The sequence below is a fragment of the Nyctibius grandis genome, chromosome 10 (assembly GCF_013368605.1).
Source record: "Nyctibius grandis isolate bNycGra1 chromosome 10, bNycGra1.pri, whole genome shotgun sequence".
NCBI lineage: Eukaryota > Metazoa > Chordata > Aves > Nyctibiiformes > Nyctibiidae > Nyctibius > Nyctibius grandis.
In genome coordinates, this window is record NC_090667.1 from 3,293,451 (window position 1) to 3,317,336 (window position 23,886).

The 23,886-nt window shown below is 50.1% G+C and overlaps 1 protein-coding gene across 1 annotated transcript; it reads right to left on the minus strand.

Moving 5' to 3' along the window:
• Positions 1-15,882: 15,882 nt before the first annotated feature.
• PITX1 (paired like homeodomain 1) lies at positions 15,883-21,990 on the minus strand. Its single transcript, XM_068409380.1, has 3 exons — positions 21,828-21,990; positions 18,830-19,035; positions 15,883-16,422 (listed from the first exon to the last, which is right to left on the minus strand). The coding sequence occupies exons 1-3, from the start codon at positions 21,988-21,990 to the stop codon at positions 15,883-15,885; spliced, it is 909 nt and encodes a 302-aa protein (XP_068265481.1).
• Between the last annotated feature and the right edge of the window lie 1,896 nt (positions 21,991-23,886).

Consider the following 23,886-nt stretch of genomic DNA (forward strand, 5'->3'; position numbering starts at 1 on the left):
CCGAAGCGCTCTGGGTGGCAGGGTCAGGCCACCTCATGCACCTTCGTGCCCCCATCACTCCCCATCCCCTGGGACTCCACAGGGCCCATGGGGTCACCTGTGGAGAGACCGAGAAATGCTCACGCTTGTAAGTCTCCATGAAGACCCCACCTAGAAGTCTTTTGTGCCTTTATTTTTATTGGTTTTTAAATTAAGATATTTTTCTAGAATATTTTGCATGTTCATAAAAGGTGCTTGCTTGCTTTGTGCTTATTTTTTGTTGTTTTTTTAGTCCTGAGCGCCAAGAATTGCACTGTGCAGTGATTTAGCCTCCCTTCATGCATGACAACTTAATTTTGCAATTTTTTCCTTTTGTAGCTTTTTCTCCTGTTGCATTGAGTTGTGCATATCAACAGATGAACATGGATGGGAAAGGCCTTGGTGTCTTCATGGGTCACTGATGACCTCCTGAACCAGCCTGGATGCTCTGAGATGGCCTTCCAATTAACTTAAGATGACTCTTCTTGGCTGCAGGTCACCTTCATTTCAGACCAAAGTTACTGAGGATGAAGGTCTTCTCATTCTGGTCACTGTAATGGCACTTTGAATCAGCATCACTGGAAACCCCAAAGCCCAGCTGTCAGTCTTTCCACAGCTTGAGGTCAAATCATAATAATTTGTTGGCTCTTATTTGCAGTAAACCAGATTCCTCTGAAAACTGAACAGCTTCCTGAGCCAGGGAGAGCTCAGGGAAAGTGGGAACCAAAGCTGGTACCTCCAGACCCAAATCACACAAGGCAAATCCTGAACCAAGCATTTCCAAAGATTTCCTGGTTTGTAGGTGAAGTTCTGCCCTTCTTACAATCAAAGGGAACTTTGGCACTTGCTCCAATGGGGCCGGAGCTGCTTTCTCCCCAGGATTTTCCTTCTGGACAGTTTCTAAACTGCGGGTATGGCAGAAGCTCTCTGGAAGAGAGGAGCTTGCAGGACAGCAAGCCTGCTGCCTTTCCCAGCCCCAGCTTTCTGTCTACATCACCTCTCTACCCAAAAGGTCATGGCTGGAGAGGCATGGTCACTGCAAAAGAGAGGGTTTTGTTTAACCACTCAAAGCCAAGTGTGACAAACCTGTGGCATTCATTAGACGTGACTCAGGGAGTGTTGGCTAGATACTAAGCTAAGTTTTCTTGAATAAAAATTTTAATAAAGACCTCAAGGACCAGCTCTTCACTGCTTATTTTCTTTGCAGATGGCAGCATCCAAGTTCCAGTTATTTCTGTCTTGGAAAATAAAAAACACCACCAGAAGAAAAGGAATGTGAGTTTGCAGCACAGTTTGGTACCTGGAAGACTCCAGGCTGGAGTGCACACGCCTGATTTATGGTGTACTTGTTAAAACCACTTGTTCTTGTCATAACAAAACAGATCGAAGTGGAGCTGGGTAGAAGGTCTCCTTCTAGTTGGCACTTCATCATGGCTTCTTACTCTGTCTTAGGTTCTGGGGGTTTACAGTTATATAAAACTTAATGAATCAGTATACTTTAGATTTCCTTCCTAATGCATATGGGTTCAATTAACTGCACTGTTTGCTTATTTAAGCGTTTTCATTAAATTGCTTTACTATATTTTCCCGCAATTGAAGGGGAACATGGTGGGGCTGATGCCATCTGCCACCATCAGTTTAGCAGAACCTTTTTCTTTGTTCAGACCCATTCTTTTTTATTAGCAGAGACCCTCCTACCCCCAGTTCCCCGGGTGCCACGCACTTATTGCATTCTCCTCTTCCGACTGCAGACTGATAAATAAAAAGCTTGTGCAAGGTCCTTCAGGTATGGTGCTTTTTAAGGCTCTCTTTTACAAGGTCAGGTTGTGTTTTGCTCCCCCTTCTCTCCCCCTGCTTGTGGATTTCTTCTTGCTCCAGCTTGTGAATAAATAATTGTTGCTATTACAATAGCTAGCAGCTCTTGCTGCCTGGCTCTGCAGGGTGGGGGATTGCTCTGGCTAAAACGCCCGGCCAGGCTACAGGCTCAGCTCAGGACAGGCGAGGGAAGATTTTTCCTTGTTTTTAAGGAATAACTGATCCTAGACATCTCACCAAACCTTCTTAAAGGTCCTTCTCATGGCAGGGGGTGGTCTCCCTGCCAGTGTCCCTGCTTCACCTGTGACTTCATTTCTGGATCTGACCCCAGCACTGTCCTCCCCCCCAGCACAGAGGCAGTGTTTTATTACATTCCTCCTTGTTGCTTTACTCCGTCCTCCCGAGCTGCACCTTGCCAGTGTAAGCGCTCACCGTGAGCGGCCCTGTGCTTCTCAAGGGGCTGGTGGTCCCAGGGGGGCTCCTGCCAGCATCCCTTCGATACACCTCGCACCACCACGGGGATGCCCATCAGGGACTGACGGTGCCTTACCCCCGTTTTACAGACAAACTAAACAGAATAAACTCAGAATAAACAGAATAAACAGAATAAACGCTTGATTTGGGATGCAACCGGCACCCTGTTACACAAAGCAAGTGCTTTATAGACAGCACTAATAGGAAAAACACCTCCTGAAGAATATAATAGAAGAAGGAAAAACATTCACCCTCGAGGACTCTCGTCCAGAGGTCGGCTTTTTGATTTGGAAATGCAGTGTTTGATATGGCATCGGTTATCTGCCACCTCTCGGTTAGGGAACAGAGGAAGGCATCAGTGCTCCGGGAGCAAACTGATATTTTGCAACGCAGTCTGCGGAGGAAAACACCCTGGCACTTATCATTTTCTGTTCCCTGCGACAGGCATTTATGTAAGGGAAGATGCAAAGAGAATAAATAACTTGCCCTAAAGATACACAATGAATCTGTGGCAAGGTCAGCAAGAGAAACGCTTTTAACCATTGTTTGCAAGAGCCTTGCTCAAGCAGAGCTTTCAGTGAGGGGATCACAGCCCCTTGTCCTCCCCAACGTCTAAGGAAACTGCTGTGGCCATGGAGGACCAGAGGATGATGCTGTGGGACCCTCACCCAGCCTGTGACCCTTTTTGTAGAGGGGTTTCAGTTTGTGGAGCAATGTACCAGACCAAACAGCTCCAAGAATGAAAAGAAAAGAAAAAAGAAAAGAAAAGAAAAGAAAAGAAAAGAAAAGAAAAGAAAAGAAAAGAAAAGAAAAGAAAAGAAAAGAAAAGAAAAGAAAAGAAAAGAAAAGACAGAATGAAAAATAACACCCTCCAAACCCTTCCGTTTTCAGTAAAGTGAAATTAAGAAAAAACAAAACTTGGAAAAATACATTTAAACCAGAAGGAAAAGCATTTCCTCCCCACAAGTGGCAAGAATTTTTTCTTCATTTTCTTATTTTCAAAAAGGTTTTCTGATTTCTGTTTTTTTCAATGAAAAATGCAGCGAAGGCACTAAAGATTTTTGCAAAACATCACTGTGTTGCCAAATTAACCTGGGGGGGAACAGGAAAGGATGAGCTGGAAAAGCATCAGCTTGGACCTTCGGCTGCATCCCAGCCCTCCCTGCCCGATGCCTGCTGGGCACGGGGACCCTCACCTCTGCCCACAGCCCCACAGGCTGCAGGGACCCCCAGGTAACTGGTATGATTTGCCAAAATTGTAAGGAGTCACCTGAAAAAAAAAGCCAAAGTGATGCAGAGCCTGGGCTCTGGGAGGCTTCCTGAGAGAGTGGCTTGACAGCCCTGCCAGCTCCAACCTCTCTGGTGCCTTTTCTTCTTGAAGTGAGGCGTAAAATAAATTGAAGCTGCTGGCTGTGGTAAACATTCCCTCCAAACATGCCTGTTCTTGATGCCCCAAATGCAGATATTCAATGGTAGAAGAAAATGGAGAAAGAAAAAAAAAAAGAAAAGAAAAGAAAAGAAAAGAAAAGAAAAGAAAAGAAAAGAAAAGAAAAGAAGAGAGAGAAAAAACCCGACGCTTCCAAGACACTAAAAATAGACTCTGATCACTTACCAAATGGTAAAATGAAAATGATTTGCTTTGAATAGTCTCCAGAAAGGCTCAGATACAATGTCTTGTGGAGCAAAATTGAATCAGTTGAAAGTGCAGACGCCAGCTCAGCCTAATCCCTCCCAGCTGCTTTGCTTTGCTTTTTTTCCAACAAGCAGCCCCTAAAAGTCGTCTCCCTAATCCTGCAAACTGAAATTCAATCTTGTATTTTTTTTTTAAAATCAAGTTTCAAGCCTGGGGCTTGCAGGGTGGGGGAAGAGGAGGAGGGAGGGCTTTGGGGTTGACTCCTTCCCCTCGCCCTGACTGCAGTAAACACAGCCTTGAATTCAAGGAAAAGCTTTAGACTACAATTCGCTTGGCTTGAGCCAAACACACAAATCTGATGCCTTTAAAGCCCCTCCAGCAGACGGGAGATAGCTTTGAGATGCTCACTAAATGGCTGTCTGGTTGCTGCCTTTTTTGTTGTTGATTGGGGGGCCCAAGGAGACCTTGTCTCTGGATTGTTTTTTCTTTCTTTTTTTTTCTTTTTTTTCAGTGTCTGCTTTTATCAGTGAGTTTGGGTTGGGCATTTACCTAATGCAAAGACCAAGACAAACAATTTCTCACAGAGCCTGGTGATTGTGGCCAGCAGTGCATGTAGAGGCTCTGCTATCTCGGGGAATATCGAGAGGTATTTACGACACTTTCCCAAGAGTTTCCCGACTCTTGCCCTCCTCTCCCCCAGCTCCTGCCGCGTGTGCAACTTGCAAGGACTCTGCAAAGGCTCTCGGGGCATCCCGGTCCTCTGGGAGCATAACTCCATGCACTTCCAGACTTGCCTTGTCAGTCTTTGCCACCTGATGGTTCACTGATCCCAAAACTTTTTTGGCATCACGCGCTACTGGTTTGGTTTTGGAGAGTAATTGAGAATAGATAAAATAACAGCAAAGCATTCAAAACCAAATCCCACGACTCAGCATCCTGATAATCCAAATTCCTCCAAACACTCCCGAACTCAGGGCTTCAAAGGTTTTCCCCCCTTCAGCCATGCAGGTTAGCCCTGCGAGGCTCTTGTTTGAGCCCACGACAGGGTCCAGAATCTGAGCAGAAAAGAAAAAAATGATGGCTAAGAGTGAGAAGAGGGAGGGTATCTATTTTACAGTTTTACATTATAGAAACTCCCTTAGGAACAGCTGCAGGTGGGTGTAGATTTGTCTGGTCAGGGAAAGATTTGGAGTACCAAAAAAAATAACCTGAAATTAAATTTATAAGGACAGAGTAGAAAGCTCAGGTGGGAACCTTTGATATCACTTCTCTTACCCTGAAACATATGATGAAAAAAGATGTACCTACGTAACACCACTGCAGCTGCCACTCCCATGTGGCTGTTTGACGCTGGAAATCGGTCCCATACCATGAAAATCACACATTTCACAGATGCAGAAATGCTTATTTTGTCTGTTCCCAATATCCACTTTTCTTCATCTTGTTGGTATAATGGTCTTGACCCCTGCTCCACGTCAGGAGCAAACTTCTACTTGTTTGCAACTGGCTGTTATTGCTTTGAGACATGTGGGATTACATGACATTTACTCAGACAATATCCATTCTTTCTCTCTGTATCCCTGTACGCACCAGACTAATACAAGGCTGGGTCACTAAGAGTGTTAAAAGCATTATTCTTGAAGTTACTTTGAGCTGTCTCACCTCTTGTATAACGAGGGACAGCACGTTGGGCACCTGGATCGAATGGCCCCATGGGTTGGTTGCTGGATTTTATGGTGTAAACTGATGGGCAATTTAGATAAACAGAGAGAAATAAATGGGTGGAGATACACAGGTACATGGGGGACAGATGGATTAGAATAATTGCCACGATTACATAGACATATACAGGGTCTGCACAGAGGATGGAGAATTTGATAATACAGAAGAAGTGGTGGTGGAGGGAAAGCATGTGTATTTGACATGGACTAGACAGCCTAGTCAGGGGTTTGGTACCATAAGCGTGGTCTTCATGCACGTCAGGATAAGTAGAATAGATGTGGGATGTGTTGTGTTAGAGCAAGTCCCATCTGGGTGGGCAGAAAGTTTATGTAGGAGCTGGCTGGATAGCTGGGTAGTGCAGCTAGGGATGAGGTGGCTGACAGGCTGCATAGGGAACCCATGGGATAAATATGTAAACAGAAGATTTGCCATAAAAAAGAAATACTTTAAAATGTAGAGCAAGTTATGGGAGAACTGTAGAGGGGAAAATAAGAAAGAAAGAAAGAAAGAAAGAAAGAAAGAAAGAAAGAAAAGAGAGAGAGATAAAGAGAGAATGAGAGAGAGAGAGAAAGAGAGAAAGAGAGAAAGAGAGAGAGAAAGAGAGAAAGAGAGAGAGAGAGAAAGAGAGAGAGAAAGAAAGAAAGAAAGAAAAAGAAAGAACACAGAAAGCTTAGAACAAGTCTGAAATTAGCTGGACAGATAAATATGCATGGGATAGATTGCAGCATACCCAAGCCTGATGATAGCCATGTTAAAATGAGCAAATAGGTGTCTGTACATCACATATCGGTTTGTTGAATGGGTGTGGAACAGATAAATGTGGAAAAGAGAAAGCTGGATTGTGTAGGTAAAGTGACTGCTGGGTGGCTGGGAAGTTAAGCAGAGTAAATGTAGTGTGGATAGATTAAAATATGGAAATGTGGATTATCACAAGTAGGTATTGTAAATATGTAGCTGTAACAGGTAGTAAGTAGATAAGTACAGATATAATAGAAAACTTAGTGAGACATATGGAATAAATGGGCACAAGAACTGATATCTGTATCAATTAACATGTTTAGGTAAAGAGATATGTAGAGATATTCTGGGTTACATCAATGAAATAAAAGTGACATGAGCAGCAGTGGCACTAACAGATCTAAAATGGGAAAATGGATGTAAGGAGGAAGAGGTGATCCACTGGAAATACTGTGAATATTCTGGGGTTAGGTCAGCTGAGTAGAAATTGGATGGGTGGGTGGATGAAGAGATGGGTATATACACCGACTAAAGAGATTATAACTGAGCTTGTACTAGCTAGAAAGATGGACTAGATAAACCTGCAGAGAGCAGATTAATAAATTAAAGGCCAAAAGAGAAAGAGTTTAGATTGAGATGGACAGGTTTACAGCAGACAGAACATGTGTTGTCTGGGTAAAGGGATGGATAGATAGCAGGAAGGATGAGATAAATATAAGACTAATATAGCCAGAAAACATGGGCTGATAGGGTGACCAGGGCATTGATTATGGGGAGTGTGGATAGAGGGAGGAACAGATAAAAGAAGAACAAAAACAGAGTTAATAGATGAGCAGTTAATAGAGTAATAGATGAGTAACACCCATAGAGAGGGTATCTAGTCACTGAGATACAAAGACAAAGCAGCGTGAAAAAGATGACCTACAAGACATAGATGAGTGAAGAAAGTATTGGGTAGATGCATACAAAAAAATATGAAGTGCACAGACACGAGAGAGGAGTAGATATGGGAAAAAGCAAAAAAGCACTTAAGGAAGAGTCAGATAAAACAGGCATGGAGTAAATAGATTACATATAAAATTCATACAGAATAAAGAGATTATGCTGAAAAAACAAACTTGGAACAATTAGCGAGCTAACAGGTTGGACTAGGTATTGGGTAGATAAAGAGATGGAGGAGTAATCATGAGCTGGGAGTGTTGAGAAATTAGCCTGATGATCAAGAGCAAATTAGAGGGATGTTAAACAGGGGAGTAAATCCTGGACAGGATGATTGATGAAGAAGGATGTGGGTGCTCATACAGACGAGTGGGTACCAGGAAGCTCATCAGAGTGGGTACGAGAGAGCAGAGAGATGAATATGGATGGAATAGAGGGAGATGAAAATATATAGTTTACCATATGCTATGGAAATCCAGAGAGATTAATTAAAATTTGCATGAGATTGATGAGATAGGTAAGTAGTCACAGGCATTAGCTTAATGAGTATGTGTAAGACTGCAAAAAATGATCGTTAGTCATGGCACTAGTTGCACTGATGTCTTAGGCATGACAGGCAGAAAGCAGAAGTGATGAATACATTAGTGTTATAAGAAATGACAAGAGAGATTAGTAGACGTGAGATAGAATAGATGTGTGAGACATGAATATATGCAAAATAGGCAGAGAGGTCAGGTAAATGAGAATGCACGGGGAAAATGGATTGATGAGTGTTATGAAATGCAACTATAAACACCTACAGGGACATGTGGGAGAGAAAATCAGGTGATTTGCAGTCTTAAGGTGGACAGAAAGAGAACAAATGTATTTGCACAAGAAATTACATGATCAAGGCTGAGATGTGACTCCCAAACCAACACTAAAACTAACCCTAATTCTACATCCTGACACAAACCCAACCCCAAGCTTAAAGCTTATCCTAACATAAGACTAAGCCAAACCTACCCCTAACCCAACAGTATCTGAACATAGCACTAACCCATAACCCTAAAACTCTGCACCTAATACCTAACCCTAACACAAGCTGAGATCTACCACTGACCCTGATACTAACTGTAAATCCTATCCTAAACCTAACCCATGCCTCACCCCAAACCACCCAAATAATCCTAAATGCTGAACTAACCTTATCCCTAACTTTAAACCGATCTCAACCCAACCCTAACCCTAGCCAAACCCTGACCCTAACTCTAAGCAGTAAGCCTTAACTCTCTAACTTAATCTTAACCTTGCAGCTTAGTGGAATAGGTAGAAATATATGATACATTTGTATTTAGCTGATACTAAACTGTATTAAAACAAAAGAAAGAAGGTCAGGTAAATATGTCAGAGATGGAGTTAGTGTTATGTATTATAAAGTTGTATGGTATTCTTTGGCTACGGGGAGGTAGGAGGGCTGGCTAAATGTATAACTGTAAGGTAGAGATGAACAAATTAAATATGTCCATGTAGAGCAGTTATACCAGAGAGCTCGGAGTGTGCAAGTAAATAAGAAATTCATAGTTATGATCTCAGATCAGAGATCAGACAGATGAAGATATATAGAACAGAGTGATACATGCAGCCAGTGGTTAAATCACACATCCAGGTAGGCTTGAGGGAGACAGGTATGAGTGGGTTAGTATGTTGTCAGAGCTTGCTGCAACAAGCAAGTGGAGAGTGTGGAGAGGACAGGTAACAGCGTGTGTTCAGGGCAGGACCGGACATTGCCTGTTTCTGCCTTTTTCACATTATTGCCCCTGCAAATGTGGCCAGTGGAGGTGCCAGCCCCTGCCCGGTGAGCTGTGGCCCCCAGACCGCAGGTGAACACTGCTTACTGCTCTCCCTGAAGCCCTGAGATGAGATGGGGGTCAGCGAGGGGAGCAATCCCACCTTCATCACATGGGGCAGCATGGCTGGGGTAGGTGTTTGGGGCAGCTGGGCCAGCCTGGGGGGTACAGGCAGGTGGAAAGGGGCTGCAGGCTGATGTGCTCAGAGGCAAAACGTTCAAAGCCACTGAAGGCACGAGGATGAGCATTCAGAGGACAGGATCCAGCCGTTTGTGATGCCATGGCAGGCAGAGGGATTTCACAGGTCCTGTGCTGAACCCAGGTCACCATGTCAGTCCGTGGGACCGCAGAGGTGGGTCCGCAGAGGGGCCAAGATCCATGTCAGCAGGCGCTGCAGAGCACAGGGCGAGAGGTGCAAGCGTTCTTCCCTGCCATAAACAGTAACGAGCTTCCCTCCAGCTCCAAATACCTGCACTGACTCACGGTGTTTTGTTCTGTTTACTGCAGGGAACAAGCTTGTGACATGGGCAAGAGTGTGCAGGATGTCCCAGCCCCGGTCTCTGCTGCTGAACCTGCCTTGGAGGGGATGCTCTGAGAGCTGCTGGCTTGTGCAGAGTAGGGAGGGGAGGCTGCTGCCTGTGTTAGCTGGTTCCTGGGGACGGGGAGAGCAAGCTGGCCCCCAGCCTTCTCGCCTGCCTTCCCAGGTTTGCTTTCAAAGGTTCAAACCTGCCTCTGTAAATGTTTAAAGAGCGGAGACTTGCTTTGTGAGAGAGTAAGATTAAATTCAGGACCTGACTTCAAACACCGACTTGTGAAAGCACGATTCTCCAAAAGGCTTCCTTCACCTCGCTTAACTTCATGCTTAATTTTAAGCAATTTTATTTTGCTGGCTTTAGTAGAGTGCAAGCATCAGGGTGCGAGCAGCGCTGCTGTTATCCACGGGGCACAGCCCCACTGCCCTGCAGCCAGTGGCACATCTCCAGCTGGCCTCCGTGGTCTTCGCCTCATGCCTAGAAGTGCTTTGCTGAGCAGTTTCCTTGTGTGCTTAAGTACTTTCCCGAATTAGCTCTTAAATGAGTGAACCCTCCTTCTAGACTTTCTGGGGAAAAGAAGGGAGTGGAGGGAGAATGGGAATGTTTGAGGGTGCCCAAGTGCCAAGAGCCAGCCTTTGGAAGGGATTTGGGTTCTCACAGTTTCACCCAGGTAGTTAGAGGAGCCTCTGAAGGAGCCAGAGCAGACACCTCCGATAGACACAGGCACTGGGTGCTTTGAAAGATCCCACTATGTACTTAGCTGTGTCTTCAAATATCTAAAGTCTCACTCTTAGTGTCTAAATCCCAGATGCCTAGCTCGCTTCTAGGGAAATCTCACACCAGGACTGATTCACTAAATCATTTTCTTAAATCTGGTCCTCACTCATATAGGGCTTCTGAAAATCCCACTGCTAATCTCCTATACCCAGGCATGTATCACTTTGGAGCCTGTAAAATAAATTGCTTTGCGCTCCTGGGCAACAGCAGCTGCTTTGTCCCTGCTCGTAGTAAGTTAGATTTTTGTTTCTTGCATATTAGCACATAGATTTTTTTTGGGAATCTCTGAAGCTGCGAGACTTGAATTAGCAACTGGGATCGAGTGCTGTTTTACATGTTATTCTGGGGAGGCGTCGCGGCTGCCGTGGGTTGTGGGGCTGCAGCAGCAGAGGGGTCGGGAGGAGCTGGCTCTGGGCTGCTCATTTCCATCCGTGGGGTTCGCCTGTGGGCACGAGCCTTCGCTCAGCTCCACTGATCTCCTGGGAAGATTTGTGAGCAAATGTGCTCAGAGACTGAACATTGTTACCTGGGATTTTGCAAGAAATTACTTGGGTGAAGAAGGGAAAAAAAAAATCAAATACATCTGTTCTTTCGTTTTTCTTTTTTTTTAATCTCCTATGGGAATTTTTATTTGTTGGGAAGTTTTTTGGTAAATAAAAATTCTGTGCAGATGCTTTCTTCATTAGAGAAATTGGAGTTGGGGATAAACAAATTATTTTTTCCTGTTTTAAAAAAAAAAAAAGAATTCATGCCACAAAAGGCTGGCTGCCATTGAAACATTTTTGATAGAAAATCTGCCTGCAGCCCTACTGCTTAATCAGTTTGGAGCAGAGCGTAGCCTGTAGCTTGTTAATAAGAGCAGCTTGCCCGAGCGGTTTGCACAATGGTGAGCTGCAGAGGAGGCTTGTTGCATAGCTGTGGATTTTATTTTGCAGCTCTGTTAATTAAAACATATTTTACTTTGAAGGAGGTTTTTACTGTTTTCTATGAGGGTGAGCAGAAAACTGTTCTCCTGGATAGATTAAAGGAAGGATCTGAAGTATTTTTTAAAAGTAACAATTTAATGTTGTTTGATGGGCAAACTCGTAGCAAAAACAATATGTAGGTTCTTATTTTTATTTGTTCTCAGTCTTTGTATGCAGGCTGGTTTATGAGTCTGAATATCTTGGCTGTTCTGATCACATCAAACTAAATTTTCACATACAAGTTGCCAGACTGGAGCAGAAAAGTTGTCACATATTCTTGTTTAATTGCTAAAGTAATTTTTACTTATACGGGGTAAACTAAAATAATAAGGCCTGAAACTGCGCCATTGAAGTTAATGACAAAACCTTCATAAGCTTCACATAAAGCCTGTATTTTTATTATCCCAGTTTCAGGGACTTTTGTTGCAAGCTTGCAACAAAACATTAGGGCATTTCTAAGTGTTATTTTTATTATACAAAATCCCATTAAAATCAATACTGAAGCATCCCATTAATTTAAATGGGACTTTGCATAGTTTGCTGAGTGCCAGGCCACAGATAAAGGAAAGTATGTGATTTGGAGTTAAACTGACCACAGCTTTTTATTAGAAGACATTTAATCTCGATGAACAGTGCAGTGTGAGGCATAAAGGCTTTGTGAACTTCATCTGGGCTGGTGCAATAGGAGCCTTCACTATGCGGCAACTTCTGGGTTGGTCGTCTGGGACCTCTCAGGACCATGTAGTGTTCCCAAGCGACCCCCCAGCCCAGGCAGGTATGCAAAGGGCTCCCCAGGCAGCTTTGCCTTGGAAATGCTAACAGGGAAGCCAGCACACCCAGGACAAATGGAAAACTTGATTCAGCTATTTCTCTGACTCCAAGTATCTGCTCGCCTTGACAAAGGCAAGGCTGCCATGGGTGGGCAGGAGTCTGGGGGCTCTCTGCAGCCATGCTGGGTCGAAGCGATGCAGCTTCACAAATCTCTGCTTGAGGTTCACACACTGGAAACCACTCGGAGGAACGCGCAGGGCGAGGGATGGAAAACCATCGTCTCCGGTGTGCGGAAACACGCACCAGCCAGACGCTGGCAAGGGGAGTTCGAACACCAAAGCGTGAAGAGCGGTGGGGAGAGCCATTTTTATCCGTGGGACCCTGCTTTAGGGGGGGGTGAGGGCTAAGGGACCATTACATGGCAGCCCCCTCGGCTGCCCCCAGTGTGGGCACTTCCAAAGGCATATCCCTAAGGAAGCTGTGCTCGGGCAAGCTTCAAACACACAAAACCCCAAATAATTCAAGCTCTAACCATTGCGGGGAAGACCTAAAGGCTGCTGGAAGCAGGACATCTGTAAAAGTGCCCAGGGAAGGTGTAGGAGCTGCTGTCTGCTCAGTGTCTCCTTGGAATTTTCCTTTCCCTGAGCCATACATGTGTCAAAGATGCCCAAATTCTGCCGAGCAGCAGTGGATCAGCTTTCCCTGGTACATTCCCAGGGAAGGGGGACACCAGTGACAGCCACCAGCACAGAAACCCAAGCAGGCTGTGTCTCTGGTCCCCAGCTGAGTTTCAGGGGGGGTCAGGACTCCGACAACTGAAACGTGCAGCAGGGTTTGGTTATAACGTGAGCCCTGCAGCCGCCACTCTGATTTAGGACTAACAGTGCTACCTCCAGGAACAGGAGAAAATGAACACCCAAAATCCAGGCTAAAGGAACAGCTGAGGGTTGGCAGGGACACCCCCCGCCCCGGGTGGGAACCTGAGGGGAAAACCAGCCGTTTTCCTGCTCTGGAGCACGCTCCCGTAGCTGTAATAAGGGATAAAGTAGCCGAGGAGACCAGCTCCTCTTTGCTGAGCCCCTGCGTTAGGTGCAAAGCCACTGCGCAGCCCCCCAGCCCCGGGACGGGGGCTCCGCGGGTACAGCCCCCCCCCCCCGCTGCCAGGGAACGGCTGCCGGGGCTCCGCGGGGCCGGGCTGCCGTGCGCGGCCGCGGAAACCCCCGAGGCTCCAGCGGCTCCGCGCAGAGAGATGCAAACGCCCGGGGGCGGGGGGGAAAGACACGACACATCCGCGGCCGCGCAAACAGCGCGGGGTGACAGCCCGGCAATGGCTTTTGTGTCCGCGGAGGAAGGCGGCTGCCGCCGGATCCGGCCCCGCCGCTGATAATTTATTGTTTCGTTGGCTAAATTATGGCATTTTTCACAAAATATTAGTAGTAATCACAATAGTAATGAAATAGTAATGAAATAGTAATGAAATTGGAGTCTTTTGTGGTTGCAACAACTTGGGAAAGGAAGAAATAAATGGAACAATCTTTAAAATTGAGGATGTCGGAGAATTTGGAGAAGCAAGAGGGAAACGCACCTTCGCAAAACGGGCAAACGGATCCGCGGGCAGGAGCGGTCCCGGGGCTGCGAGGATTAACTCTTTGGGGAGGAAAAAAAAAAGCCCAACCCACGGCTGGAAGGGTTATTATTTCGTGGGAGCAGAAATGCGGGCGGCAAGGAGGGCTGCTGCCTCCCCGGCCCCCGCCGCGCTGCCAGAACAGCAGCGTTTTCCCATAAATTCGCGGTGGGAGGATTTCCAGCCCGGGATGGCCGGGCCCGGGCCCCCTCCGCGGAGATGGGCGCCTTCGGGGTGCGGGGGGGGACACGCGAGGCGACGGCGCAATTACCGCGGGGTAGCGGAGGGACCCTCCCCAAAATGCCACCCCCCGGCGGGGGGGAGAACGCTGCTTCTCTTCTTATTTAGTCGATGTCTTAAACACAGCCAGGAAAGAACATTAAAGGCATTTCTAGATTTCGTTTCGGTTTTGTTTTTTTTTGGTTTTGTTTTTTCTTTTTTATTCCCATGCTCTTAATTTTGAAAAAAAAAAATCACAAAACATAACTTATAAAACAATATATATACTGCATCCTTATCCACAACAGCATAATTGAAACATCCAGCGTAACGTTTACCACAGGTGTGAAATACACTGGGAAAGAAGTACCGTGTGCATTTTATATTATGTTTCTTTGTCATCTACAAGTAATAAGTATCGACAAAAAAAAGCAACAAATATGCCTGCAATTAAACTTCATATGCGTTTTGTATGCGTATTAATAAAGATCATATTTATCATTTCCATGTTTTTTTTTGCCAACAAGCACTTGTTAAAGTATCTACATTTACATAATAACACCTTAAGATAATAACACCTTAAGATCGATTTTATATTTTTTTGGTTCCTTGTTTTTCCTTCACAGTTAGAAAAGCAAGGAACACTTTCAGCTTTGCTAAGTAACCTTTCTGGACGCCGAGGCTGCTGCTTCTCTAGCAGAGATGCAGTATCTGGATTCACTTCATAACAGACCATTTTTCGTCTTTTTTTTTTTTTCCCCAGACTCTCTAAAAGGGGTTCGGTTTTGGATTTTTTTTTTTTTTTAAAGATAAAACATCCCCCCACCCCCGCATTTAAATAAAGATGAATGATAATTTCATTATCAGGATAAGACTTTAGATGGGGAAAATGCTGAACAGTTTTCGCATCGCTGGAGGGTTTCTGTGCTCTCTCACAGCCGGGGATACTGCAGTCTTTTGGAAAGGATGAAGAGGTAGGAACCTGGAGCTGCTTAGTATCAGGAATGACTGGATTATAGCCTCCAACTAAAGAAAAAACATCAAGAATCATGCATTTTAAAAACAGTTTATTCAACGGCCAAGGACAATGATCCGGCACAATGCAACTGTAGATATAAATATAACCTTATATAAGTGGTTGACCCTTGTCATTATTATTTTTAATAGTTTCATACCTAATATTTTAACCATTTTTCCCGCAGAATCTACTCTGCGAAGTATATTTTTTTTGTCCCCTCCTCTTTTTTTTTTCTTTTTTTTTGTCCGAGTGTGATTCTGTTTCTCAGTGGTAAACATTAACCAAACTCTTCCCGTGCGACAAGCGGCCAAGAACCATCCCACCAGCTCGTACCACCGAGGCGTCCCCCCCGTCCCTGCCGCCCCCCCCCGCGGGGAAGCGGCCGCCTTACCAACTCCTGTGCAAGTTCAAGTAAACACATACAACCCGCATAATCCAGAGAAAAATTGCAACTCATCCATGTACCAGATTTCGGTGTCTCTTGCAAAAGTTTTCTGGTCCGTTTACGGTTTTTGATGGTTTGTTTTTAAGTTTTTTTTTAAAGCGCTGTTTTGTTGATTGCATCGTTGGTTTGCATTAAATTTTTTTTTTTCTAGACTGTCGAAGTCCGCGGAGCTTTTGGTTTTTTTTTTTTTTTTGGTGGTGTTTTGTTTTGTCTTTTTTTCTCCTCTCTCACTTGTTCGGGTTTTTCTCTTAATCATCATCGGGTTTAATTTTTTTTGTTTGTTTCTTTTCCGTTAAACGTCGCTTTGCTTCTGCTTTGCATTGTCGGCGGTGCTTTGTCGGAGGTGGTTTGTGTCAAGTCCGTCAACTGTTGTACTGACAGGCGTTTAGACTAGAGCCGGGACTTTGCAAACTGCTGTAGCCGAAACTGGAGTGCTGCTTTGATTTCAGTCTGAGGCTGGCTAAGCTGGAGTTGCAAGTGTCCCGGTAGACGCTGTAAGGCGAGCCCGGTGGCCCGTAGGGACAGGCCGGCGAGGACATGGCCGAGTTCAGCGAGGAGCCGCTGATGTTGTTGATGTTGTTGAGGCCGGAGTTGGCCATGCCCGGCACGGCCGAGTGGCCCATACTGGAGGGCATGTTCATGGAGGAGATGCTGCTGGGCGCCGAGAACATGGACTGCGAGGAGAGGGGGCTCATGGAGTTGAAAAAGGTGAAGCTTTTGGTGGAAAGCGGCGCCGGGGTGAGGCTTTTGGTGGCCCAGTTGTTGTAGGGGTAGCCGGCGTACATGTCGTCGTAGGGCTGCATGAGCCCGCTGAACTGCGGCACGTAGCCGTTCTTGCACAGGTCCATCTGCTGGTTCCGCTCCCGCTTTCTCCACTTGGCTCGGCGGTTCTTGAACCAGACCTGGGGGGAGAGGAAGGAGGGGAGACACCGACACGGCCCGGTGAGTGCCGGACCCCCGCCGCCCCATTCCTTGCCGATGCGCGCAGGGGAGCGCAGCGCCGGCAGCCTGCAGCAAGGCGGGGGGGGTGTCACCAAACGACCCCCAGCTCCACAGGCTGCGGACACGGCTCCGCGGCCCCGCACCGCCTCTCCCTGCAGCTCCTGCCCCGGGAGTCCCTCTCCGCGGGGTGCCTGCGCGCACCCCGGGCTCTGCGCGCATCCCTCTCTATTCGGCAGGATGCGCCAGCCGGGGTGCGCGCAGCCGCCTCTCCGCTCAGGGTGCTTGCGCGGGTGTCCGCGGGCCCCCGGGCTCCCCGCCGCCCCTCTCCGCGGAGCAGGGCATGGGGCGAAGGCACGGCCCGCTCTGATTAGGGCCGGCTCGCCCCGGCTCCGCCGCGTTTCCGAACGCTAATGCTGTGTAATAAAAGTCCCCTGTTACAGATCATAAAAAGGGGGATTGGATTAGTATGTTTAGGTTTAAAAAAAAAAAAATCAATCCCCGCATCGCCCTTGGATAGATGCAGCCTCAGCCTTTGTATCTAATGAGAATTTACAGCCCTGACTAGGGAACAGAGAAGCGGGGGCCGCTCCTGGTGTTTGATGCAAAAACCTGATCCAGGCCCTCTCTTTTTTTTTTTTTTTTAGCCCTCGGAAAGCGTTTGAGCCCCCCGTGATGGAAGGGAAGCCCCAAAAATTCTTTTTCCAGGTTGAAACCCAGCATCGTCCTGCTTGCCGGCTGCGCCCGCCCTGCGAGCCTCTCCTGCTGCACCCCACTATCCCCCTCCCGGCTTTCTCCGGCCGAGCGGTCGCCCCCGGGCTCCCTGCGGGCACCGGGACCCCGGTCGGAGCCGCGCGGTTCCGTACGCCCGGCCCCGCGGAGGCTGCGCTCCCTCCGCACGCCCGCCGGAGCCGGAACCGGGGCTGGGGCTGGCGGGAGGGGGGCGGCTCTCCGGGCCTCCCCTCCCGGCGCAGAAATGGCGCAACTGCTATTAAACGCCGGTCTCCAGGATGGAAACTTCGGGGGGGAATGGATGGCGGAGTGTATTTTAAAAAATAACAATAATGGAAAGAATCCCGTATAAATAGGAAACGAAAGCCAACATGTTCAAAACCTGTAATATACTCCTCGGAAGGTGCTTCCAGACAGGAATTTCCTGAAAATGAGGGTAATAGTTTTAATTATGGCTCCTAGACATTTTAAAGGAAGGCCCTCGTAGCAAATTAAGGTTAGATTTGCAGTCTGCAATCTCAGAACATCAAACCCAAACATCTCCACACAGAGGGAGAACGAAATTATGTTAATAGCAACTCACATATTAGTTTTATTTGCTTCTTGAAATATTCCGCCAATATTAATGCAGTTTAGTCTCCGCTCTGTCTTTGTTTTGTTTTAAACTCAATTCAGACAATGCTTTCAGATGCATTTCCCCCAGTGCAGATGGGTGTTTACTCTTGAAAGGTTTAAAAGCAGAATCTCTGTAATCCGATTTGGTCACTCGCCGTTTAATTGCCAAGAAAAAAAAAAAAAAAGTGGTTTTTGGGACCGGCGGGGCTGCCCTCCGCGATTCCCGTTTTCGCCCGCCTTTCTCCTCGCTCGGGTCTGGTGGTTCCTTGCCAGGATATTTCACGCGTAAATCTCTCTAAAGAACTGCCGAGGCTCTATATATATACAGGGATATTTATTTATGTGGTGGCATCGGCTCCGAGGCGCCTTCGCCGTACAAATATGTGTCTACAGCGCTTCTGGACTTTGCAGTGCCATCAGTCCCCAGCCCTTGTCCTTCACTTTGCCCATCGATGGCCCCTGCAAACAGCCGCTCCGCCCGCGGCCGCGGAAGATGCGCGCCCGGGAGGGGCTGGCACCGCGATTCCTCGCCATCCCGCCGCCGCAATTGCATCAAGCAGCGGTTTGTCGGGAGGCGATCGCGATTGCGGGGATTATTAGGAATAACCAGAGCAAGGGGAAGGGCCGCTGGAGCTGCGCGGTTGCTCGGCTGAGGGGTTGCTCTAGACCTGCGCCGAGTTTACGCCAACCCGGGGGGCTCATCCCCCCCAGCAGGGCCCTTCCCAAGCCCCGGCCGCCCCGCTGCCCCCTGCGCTGCTACCCCCCCACTTTTCGGGCCTGTCCCCAAGCGCGGGGCCGGCGGTCGCAGCCCTCTCCGGGCGGCATCTCCCCGCGGCCGGGAGCTGAATTTCTCCTCTCGGGCCTGCATCCCAATTTTAGTGACTAAAACGAAGCCCGCAGCAGCCGGGCGCTGCTCGCAAACCGCCGCAGCGGCTCCCGAAAGGGGCATTTTCCCCGAACCCCCCCGGCAGCGGGGCCCGGAGCAGAGCCCTGCATCCCCGCGGGGCCGAGCGCCCCTCTTACCCGGACTCGGGGCTCGGTGAGGTTGGTCCAGACGGCGATCTCCTCCCGCATGCTCATGTCGGGGTAGCGGTTCCGCTGGAAAGTGGCCTCCAGCTCCTGCAGCTGCTGGCTGGTGAAGTGGGTCCGCTGCCGCCGCTGTTTCTTCTTCTTCGCCGGGTCGTCGGCGGCCCCGTCCTCGTTTTTCTGCTCGCCGCTGCGCTCCTTTTCTGCAGTAGGGTGCCGGGATTTTATTTTATTTGTTTTTGTTTGATTTTTGTTTTGTTTTGGGTTTTTTTTTTTACAGGCACACAAAGGCAGGCACGCCGCCCCCGCACCCAGCCCTGCCCGCCCCGCCGGAGGGACGCGTTCGGGCACCCACCCGGGTCCTGCCGGGCCCTGCACCCACGGAGCTCCCTGCAGCCAAACCCGGCTGGGTAAGGAGCCCGGAGCCCTGCCCGGGCCCAGGACACCCGGGGAGGCAGCGGGACCCCGGGGCGGCCCAGCTCGAAGCGGCCCGAGGGGTGAGAGCGATCGCGTGGGAGCGGGTTCCCCGCAGCACCGGCCGCTCTGCCTTTCCACGGCACCTTTTCTCTCCCTTCAACCTAAGGCGCGATCTTTGCTCCATTGTCTTTGTTGTGCTCGGCCGCGACAGGAAACTTTTGAAGGGCAGGGGTGTAAAACCCAGCAGCAATTAATTGCAAAAGGCACCCTCTCTCTTTGCCTCTACACTCTCCCACTTTTTTTTGTTTTTTTAGTTTTGCCGCTTTTAGGATTTTAGTGTTTACTTTAACCGAGGCTGAGAGAAGCTCTCTGCAAAAATCATATCGAAAGGAGCAAAGAAAAATAAAACAGGAGCGTTTTCGCGGTCGGGATTTGCGCAGACTGGAAGAAGGAACCAGCCCCGGCCCCTCCGCAACAGGGGGACGAACCCCCGCTCCCTTTTCGTAACGGGCTTTCTGGTTCTCCCAACACGGGTTCGGCTGGATTTGTCCCGGTTAAAGCCCTGGGAAAGGGACTCAAAGGCCTGAACGAAACGTGCTCCCGGTCCGGGCCCCGGCGGGAGCGGGGAAAGGTGCGGCCGGGCGGCGGGCGCGGGAGGCTGCAGGGCTGGGGGCCGCGGCCATCCCCCCCGGCCTCCGTCCTGCTGCTGCCTTAAAGGACACTCCGCGGGGAGTTTCCCTTTCAGAGGGTTTTTCTCCTTCGCTTTTAGAGGATTTTATCCCGGCGGACGCGGGCACGGTGGCATTTCTACAGCCCCGACCTCTACGAGGTAAACGAGAGTCTAAAAATAATCGCGGGCTGCATCCAAAGCCCGGGAGGACTCGTCCTTGCAAAGTCACCCCTGAATCGCTCCTCGCCTGGGCACCCTCCGCAGCAAAAGGGGGGGCGAGGGAGCTCCAACGGCTCGATGGAAACCCCGAGAGGGGCCGATCGCAGCCCGGCTGGCCCCTCTCTGCTGGAAGAGGTTTGCAGAGCAAACAAGGCCTCTGCAGCACGGGCTGCACCGCCACCGGCCCCCCCGGCCCCCCCGGCCCCCCCGGCCCCTCTGGCCGCTGGACCGGCCGAGCCGCAGGGCTCGGCGGCGGTGGGGAAACAGAAACCGAAATAACCCCCGCAAAGACAAATCATCTGGCTTTCGGCTGGGAAGAGCCCGGAGAAACCGGGCCGAGAAGGAGCCGAGGGGCGAGAGAAAAGCGGCTGCGGCCGCGGTGGGATCCGTCCCGGCGGCCCCTCGCCCCGCTCCGCGTTTAACCCCACCAGGATTTCATCTAAAACCACAGAACCCTCGTCTCCACTCCGGGCTGTGATATAATTTCAAATCACAAGACACATTAGCTTTAATCGGCATTTCTACCTTTTTTTTCCCTTTATTTTTTTTTTAAAAAGAAAGTAAAATGTGAAAGGTATTTTACAACTTCTCGGAGAAGAAAAGCAGGCAGGTCCTCAGCCCTCCTCCAGCACCGAGGGGTCACACACAGGGGTAGGGCAAAATGGAGCAAATCTCCTTCTCTAATCTCAAATAATCCCCTCTAATCTCGAAGTCCTTTCCAGACGCCTGTCCCTAACTTTGTTTGCGAATCAGGCTGAGAGGCACAACCCAAAGTCTGTTTATCACCGGGTGCCACTTCGGGACCGGCTCTTGCCGCAGCCACTCTCTACGTTATAGGACCTGATAAAGCTCCGAAGAGCAACAACAGCTATTAAAAAATTACAATTAAATAAGAGATAAACTCCCCCTGAAAGAGTCTCGGTGGAGAACGGGTATCACGCTCCTTCCCGCAGCTTTTGTTTCCTTCGCCTACCTTCCCTTGTCATTCTAGAAATGTTGCTACTTTAATTAAACATAATCTGGGAAACCACAGCTTTCCCTGCAGCCCTCGCACATGCTGGTCGGGGCGCGGAGGCCCTTTCCAGTGGGGAAAACGCGCAGCCCCCGCGCAAAACCTCTCCACGGCCGCGCACATCCCCTCCGCAGCGGCCCGCGCTGCCTGCGCCCGGCCCCACGCCACCTCTCCAGCTCTGCGGGACTTTTCTTTCTTTTTAAAACTTTTTTTTCTCCCCCCCCGCCATCCTTTGACAGAGAGATCTTTTTCCATTTCTGTACCCCCCGAGTTGGAAAATAAACCCGGGCAAAAGCTGACATTATTTCAGAAACATCCGGCAAAGCCGCACTCCCCGAAAAGAACCCCCCCTTCCCTTCGACACCATCAATTAATAACTGTTTTTTATAAAAAAGGAGCAGCTCCTGGGACGGGGCAGGGGAGCTGTGTGTGCCCCCCCGGGGGGCTGTCAGCGCCGGGCACGGCAGCTCCGGGCGGGCCACTGCCCCCCGCTCCCGGGGCTCGGGGCGATGGTAGCTCCCGGTAGCTCTTGCCCCCCGCTCCCGTTCCTCCTGGTTGTGCGGGGGGGGTGCGGGCAAAGCACCCCGCGAAGGGAAGGCGCGGTGGGGAGGGGGAGACGGCGCGGGGGGGTGCGGGCCGGGGCCGCGGGGTGCGGAGCGGAGCGGGGGAGGGTTTACCTGGCACCTCCGTGTCGGAGGATTCACTGGCTGAGTTCTCGATCGGGTCTCTGGGTTCCGAGGATCTTTGCAAATGGAAGCTGGAAGCCATGTCATGGGAGGGTTGGGGTCTCAAGCTCTCGGGCAGTCTCTCCAAATTCATTCCACCTTTAAAGGAATCCATGGCAGGGGCGCCGGGCTGCCTGGGGGAGTTTGCAGGTGTTTATTCCACACAGGAACAAGGAGATTTTTTTTTGAAATTAAAAAAAAAGAAAAAACAACAACAAAACCAAAAGCAAATCCACTTATTACTAACAGTATTATTTTAAGGGTGACGGAAGAAGAGATCTGGGCAGTGCCTCGAAGCCGGTTGTCTCTGCTCGGGGAGAGGCACGGCAATCCGGCCGCATAGGCAGGGAAGTGGTAAAGATCCCTTATAGAGAAACGCGAGTTGCGAGTTGGACAGTTTAAAGCTAAAGAGATTAAAGTGACCTGCCCTAGAACAAATGCCTGTAGTTAAACGGGGCTCCTCCCCCTGAAGGTTAAAACCTCCCCGTCTCGCTAATGCATCACTCCATCTAGCGCTCGCCCAGCCCGGCCGCGCCGGCGGACCTGCCTCCGCGCTCCCCGCCGATGTGCGCGCCTTGCGCGGCCGCGGCCAGGCCCGCGGCCCCCCGGTGGGCCCCTGCCCGGCCCCCACCGCCCGGCCGCGTCTCCTCCGAGGGTGCCCACCCCTTCTTCCCCTCCCCCGCAGCCTCCCCTATACTCAGCGAGATATTAAAAATATTTCAGAAACGAATAGAAAAGTGGAAAATCACTCCCAGCCGCGCGGGGGGGCGGGTTGGGACCCCCTGCGCGCCCCCAGCCCCCCGCCAGCCTGCCCTCCTCCGCAGCGTCCTGCCAGCAGGCAGCGCGCAGGTTGCGCCCCCGCGCAGCACGGCACCTCCGTGGGCATCCCCGTAGCCAGCCCAGCTGGGCCTCTCGGCCCGCGGAACCTCCGCGCCCACGTCCTGCGGTGGATGCGCACCCTGGGCATCCCTCAGCATCCCTGCGCGGGGCTGCGCGGCCCGTCCGGTGCGAAGTGACCCCACCGCGAGTTTCAGTCCGGCGGGGAACACGTTCCTCGGAGCTGGACGGGATTTATGTTGGGCACGGCCTCCTGGGGGTTGTGTCTCAACTGTTTTTATCTTTTTTAAACATTTTTTTTTTCCTGGCTGCGGGGTTTATAATCAAGCGTCTCGGACCGTGCCCGGCGGCCGGGGGACCGCAGCCCGGGGAACAGCGGCAAGGCCAACGCTCCCTTCACATCATCTTTCAGCACATGATTAATAACAAATAATTTTCTTCCCGCAGCCGAACTCGCGGTGACCCTCCGGAGGGGTGTCTGCAGCTCTGCCAGCCCGGGGACCGTGGGACCCCCCCCACACCCCTCCCGCAGCGGGCACCGGTGCGCCCTGTCCCGGTGCAGTGCCCGGTGCGGGTGGAGCGGGGCCGGTCCCCGGTGGTGCCCGCGCAGGCCGGGACAGGGCCCTGAGCCCTCCCGGATAACACCTCGGTGTTTGGGGAGGTGCAAAAACCCACGGGAAGCCCTCAGCCTCGGGGGGCAGGTGGGAACCGGGGGTACCGGCGGGGCAGGCGGCGGGGGGGCTCGCTGCACCGGGGAAGGGGGCGAGGGAAAGGGGGAGAAGGACCCTGGCTGTAACTCTGCCTGGGGAAAGGACCTTCTCTCCTCTTTATTTTCTCCTCTCACTTTAACTGATCCATCCTGACACACTATTTTGCTTTCAAATCAAGTAAAGATGTAGGAGAGAACTTTTGAACCGGTTTATGGAAAAGTGGAGGGAAGCAATGTTCCAGCCGCGCAAGCTTTTTCCTACCCGGCCGGGGTGATGCAGCCGGGCCCGCCCCGCATCCCCCGGCAGGGCCGGGCCCCCCCGTCCATGGGCCCGGGGAGAACCCAAAGCTCCCAGCCCCGACCCTCTGCTCTCCAGCGCCTTTTGCCGTTAAGGGGACGTACAGGTGGGTGCTGTCAGGGTCAGGTCTCCCTAGCTCGCTCCTTCTTTTTTACCCCCCTTTTCGC

Bases quoted from the DNA above. Each gene is read 5' to 3' on its own strand.
- PITX1 (XM_068409380.1), bottom strand. From the start codon at position 21,990: ATGGATTCCTTTAAAGGTGGAATGAATTTGGAGAGACTGCCCGAGAGC. The intron at 19,036-21,827 runs GTAAACCCTCCC...ACCCTACTGCAG, and splicing joins CTCCGACACGGAGGTGCCAG to AAAAGGAGCGCAGCGGCGAG. The intron at 16,423-18,829 runs GTAAGAGGGGCG...CTCTCCCCCCAG, and splicing joins TCACCGAGCCCCGAGTCCGG to GTCTGGTTCAAGAACCGCCG.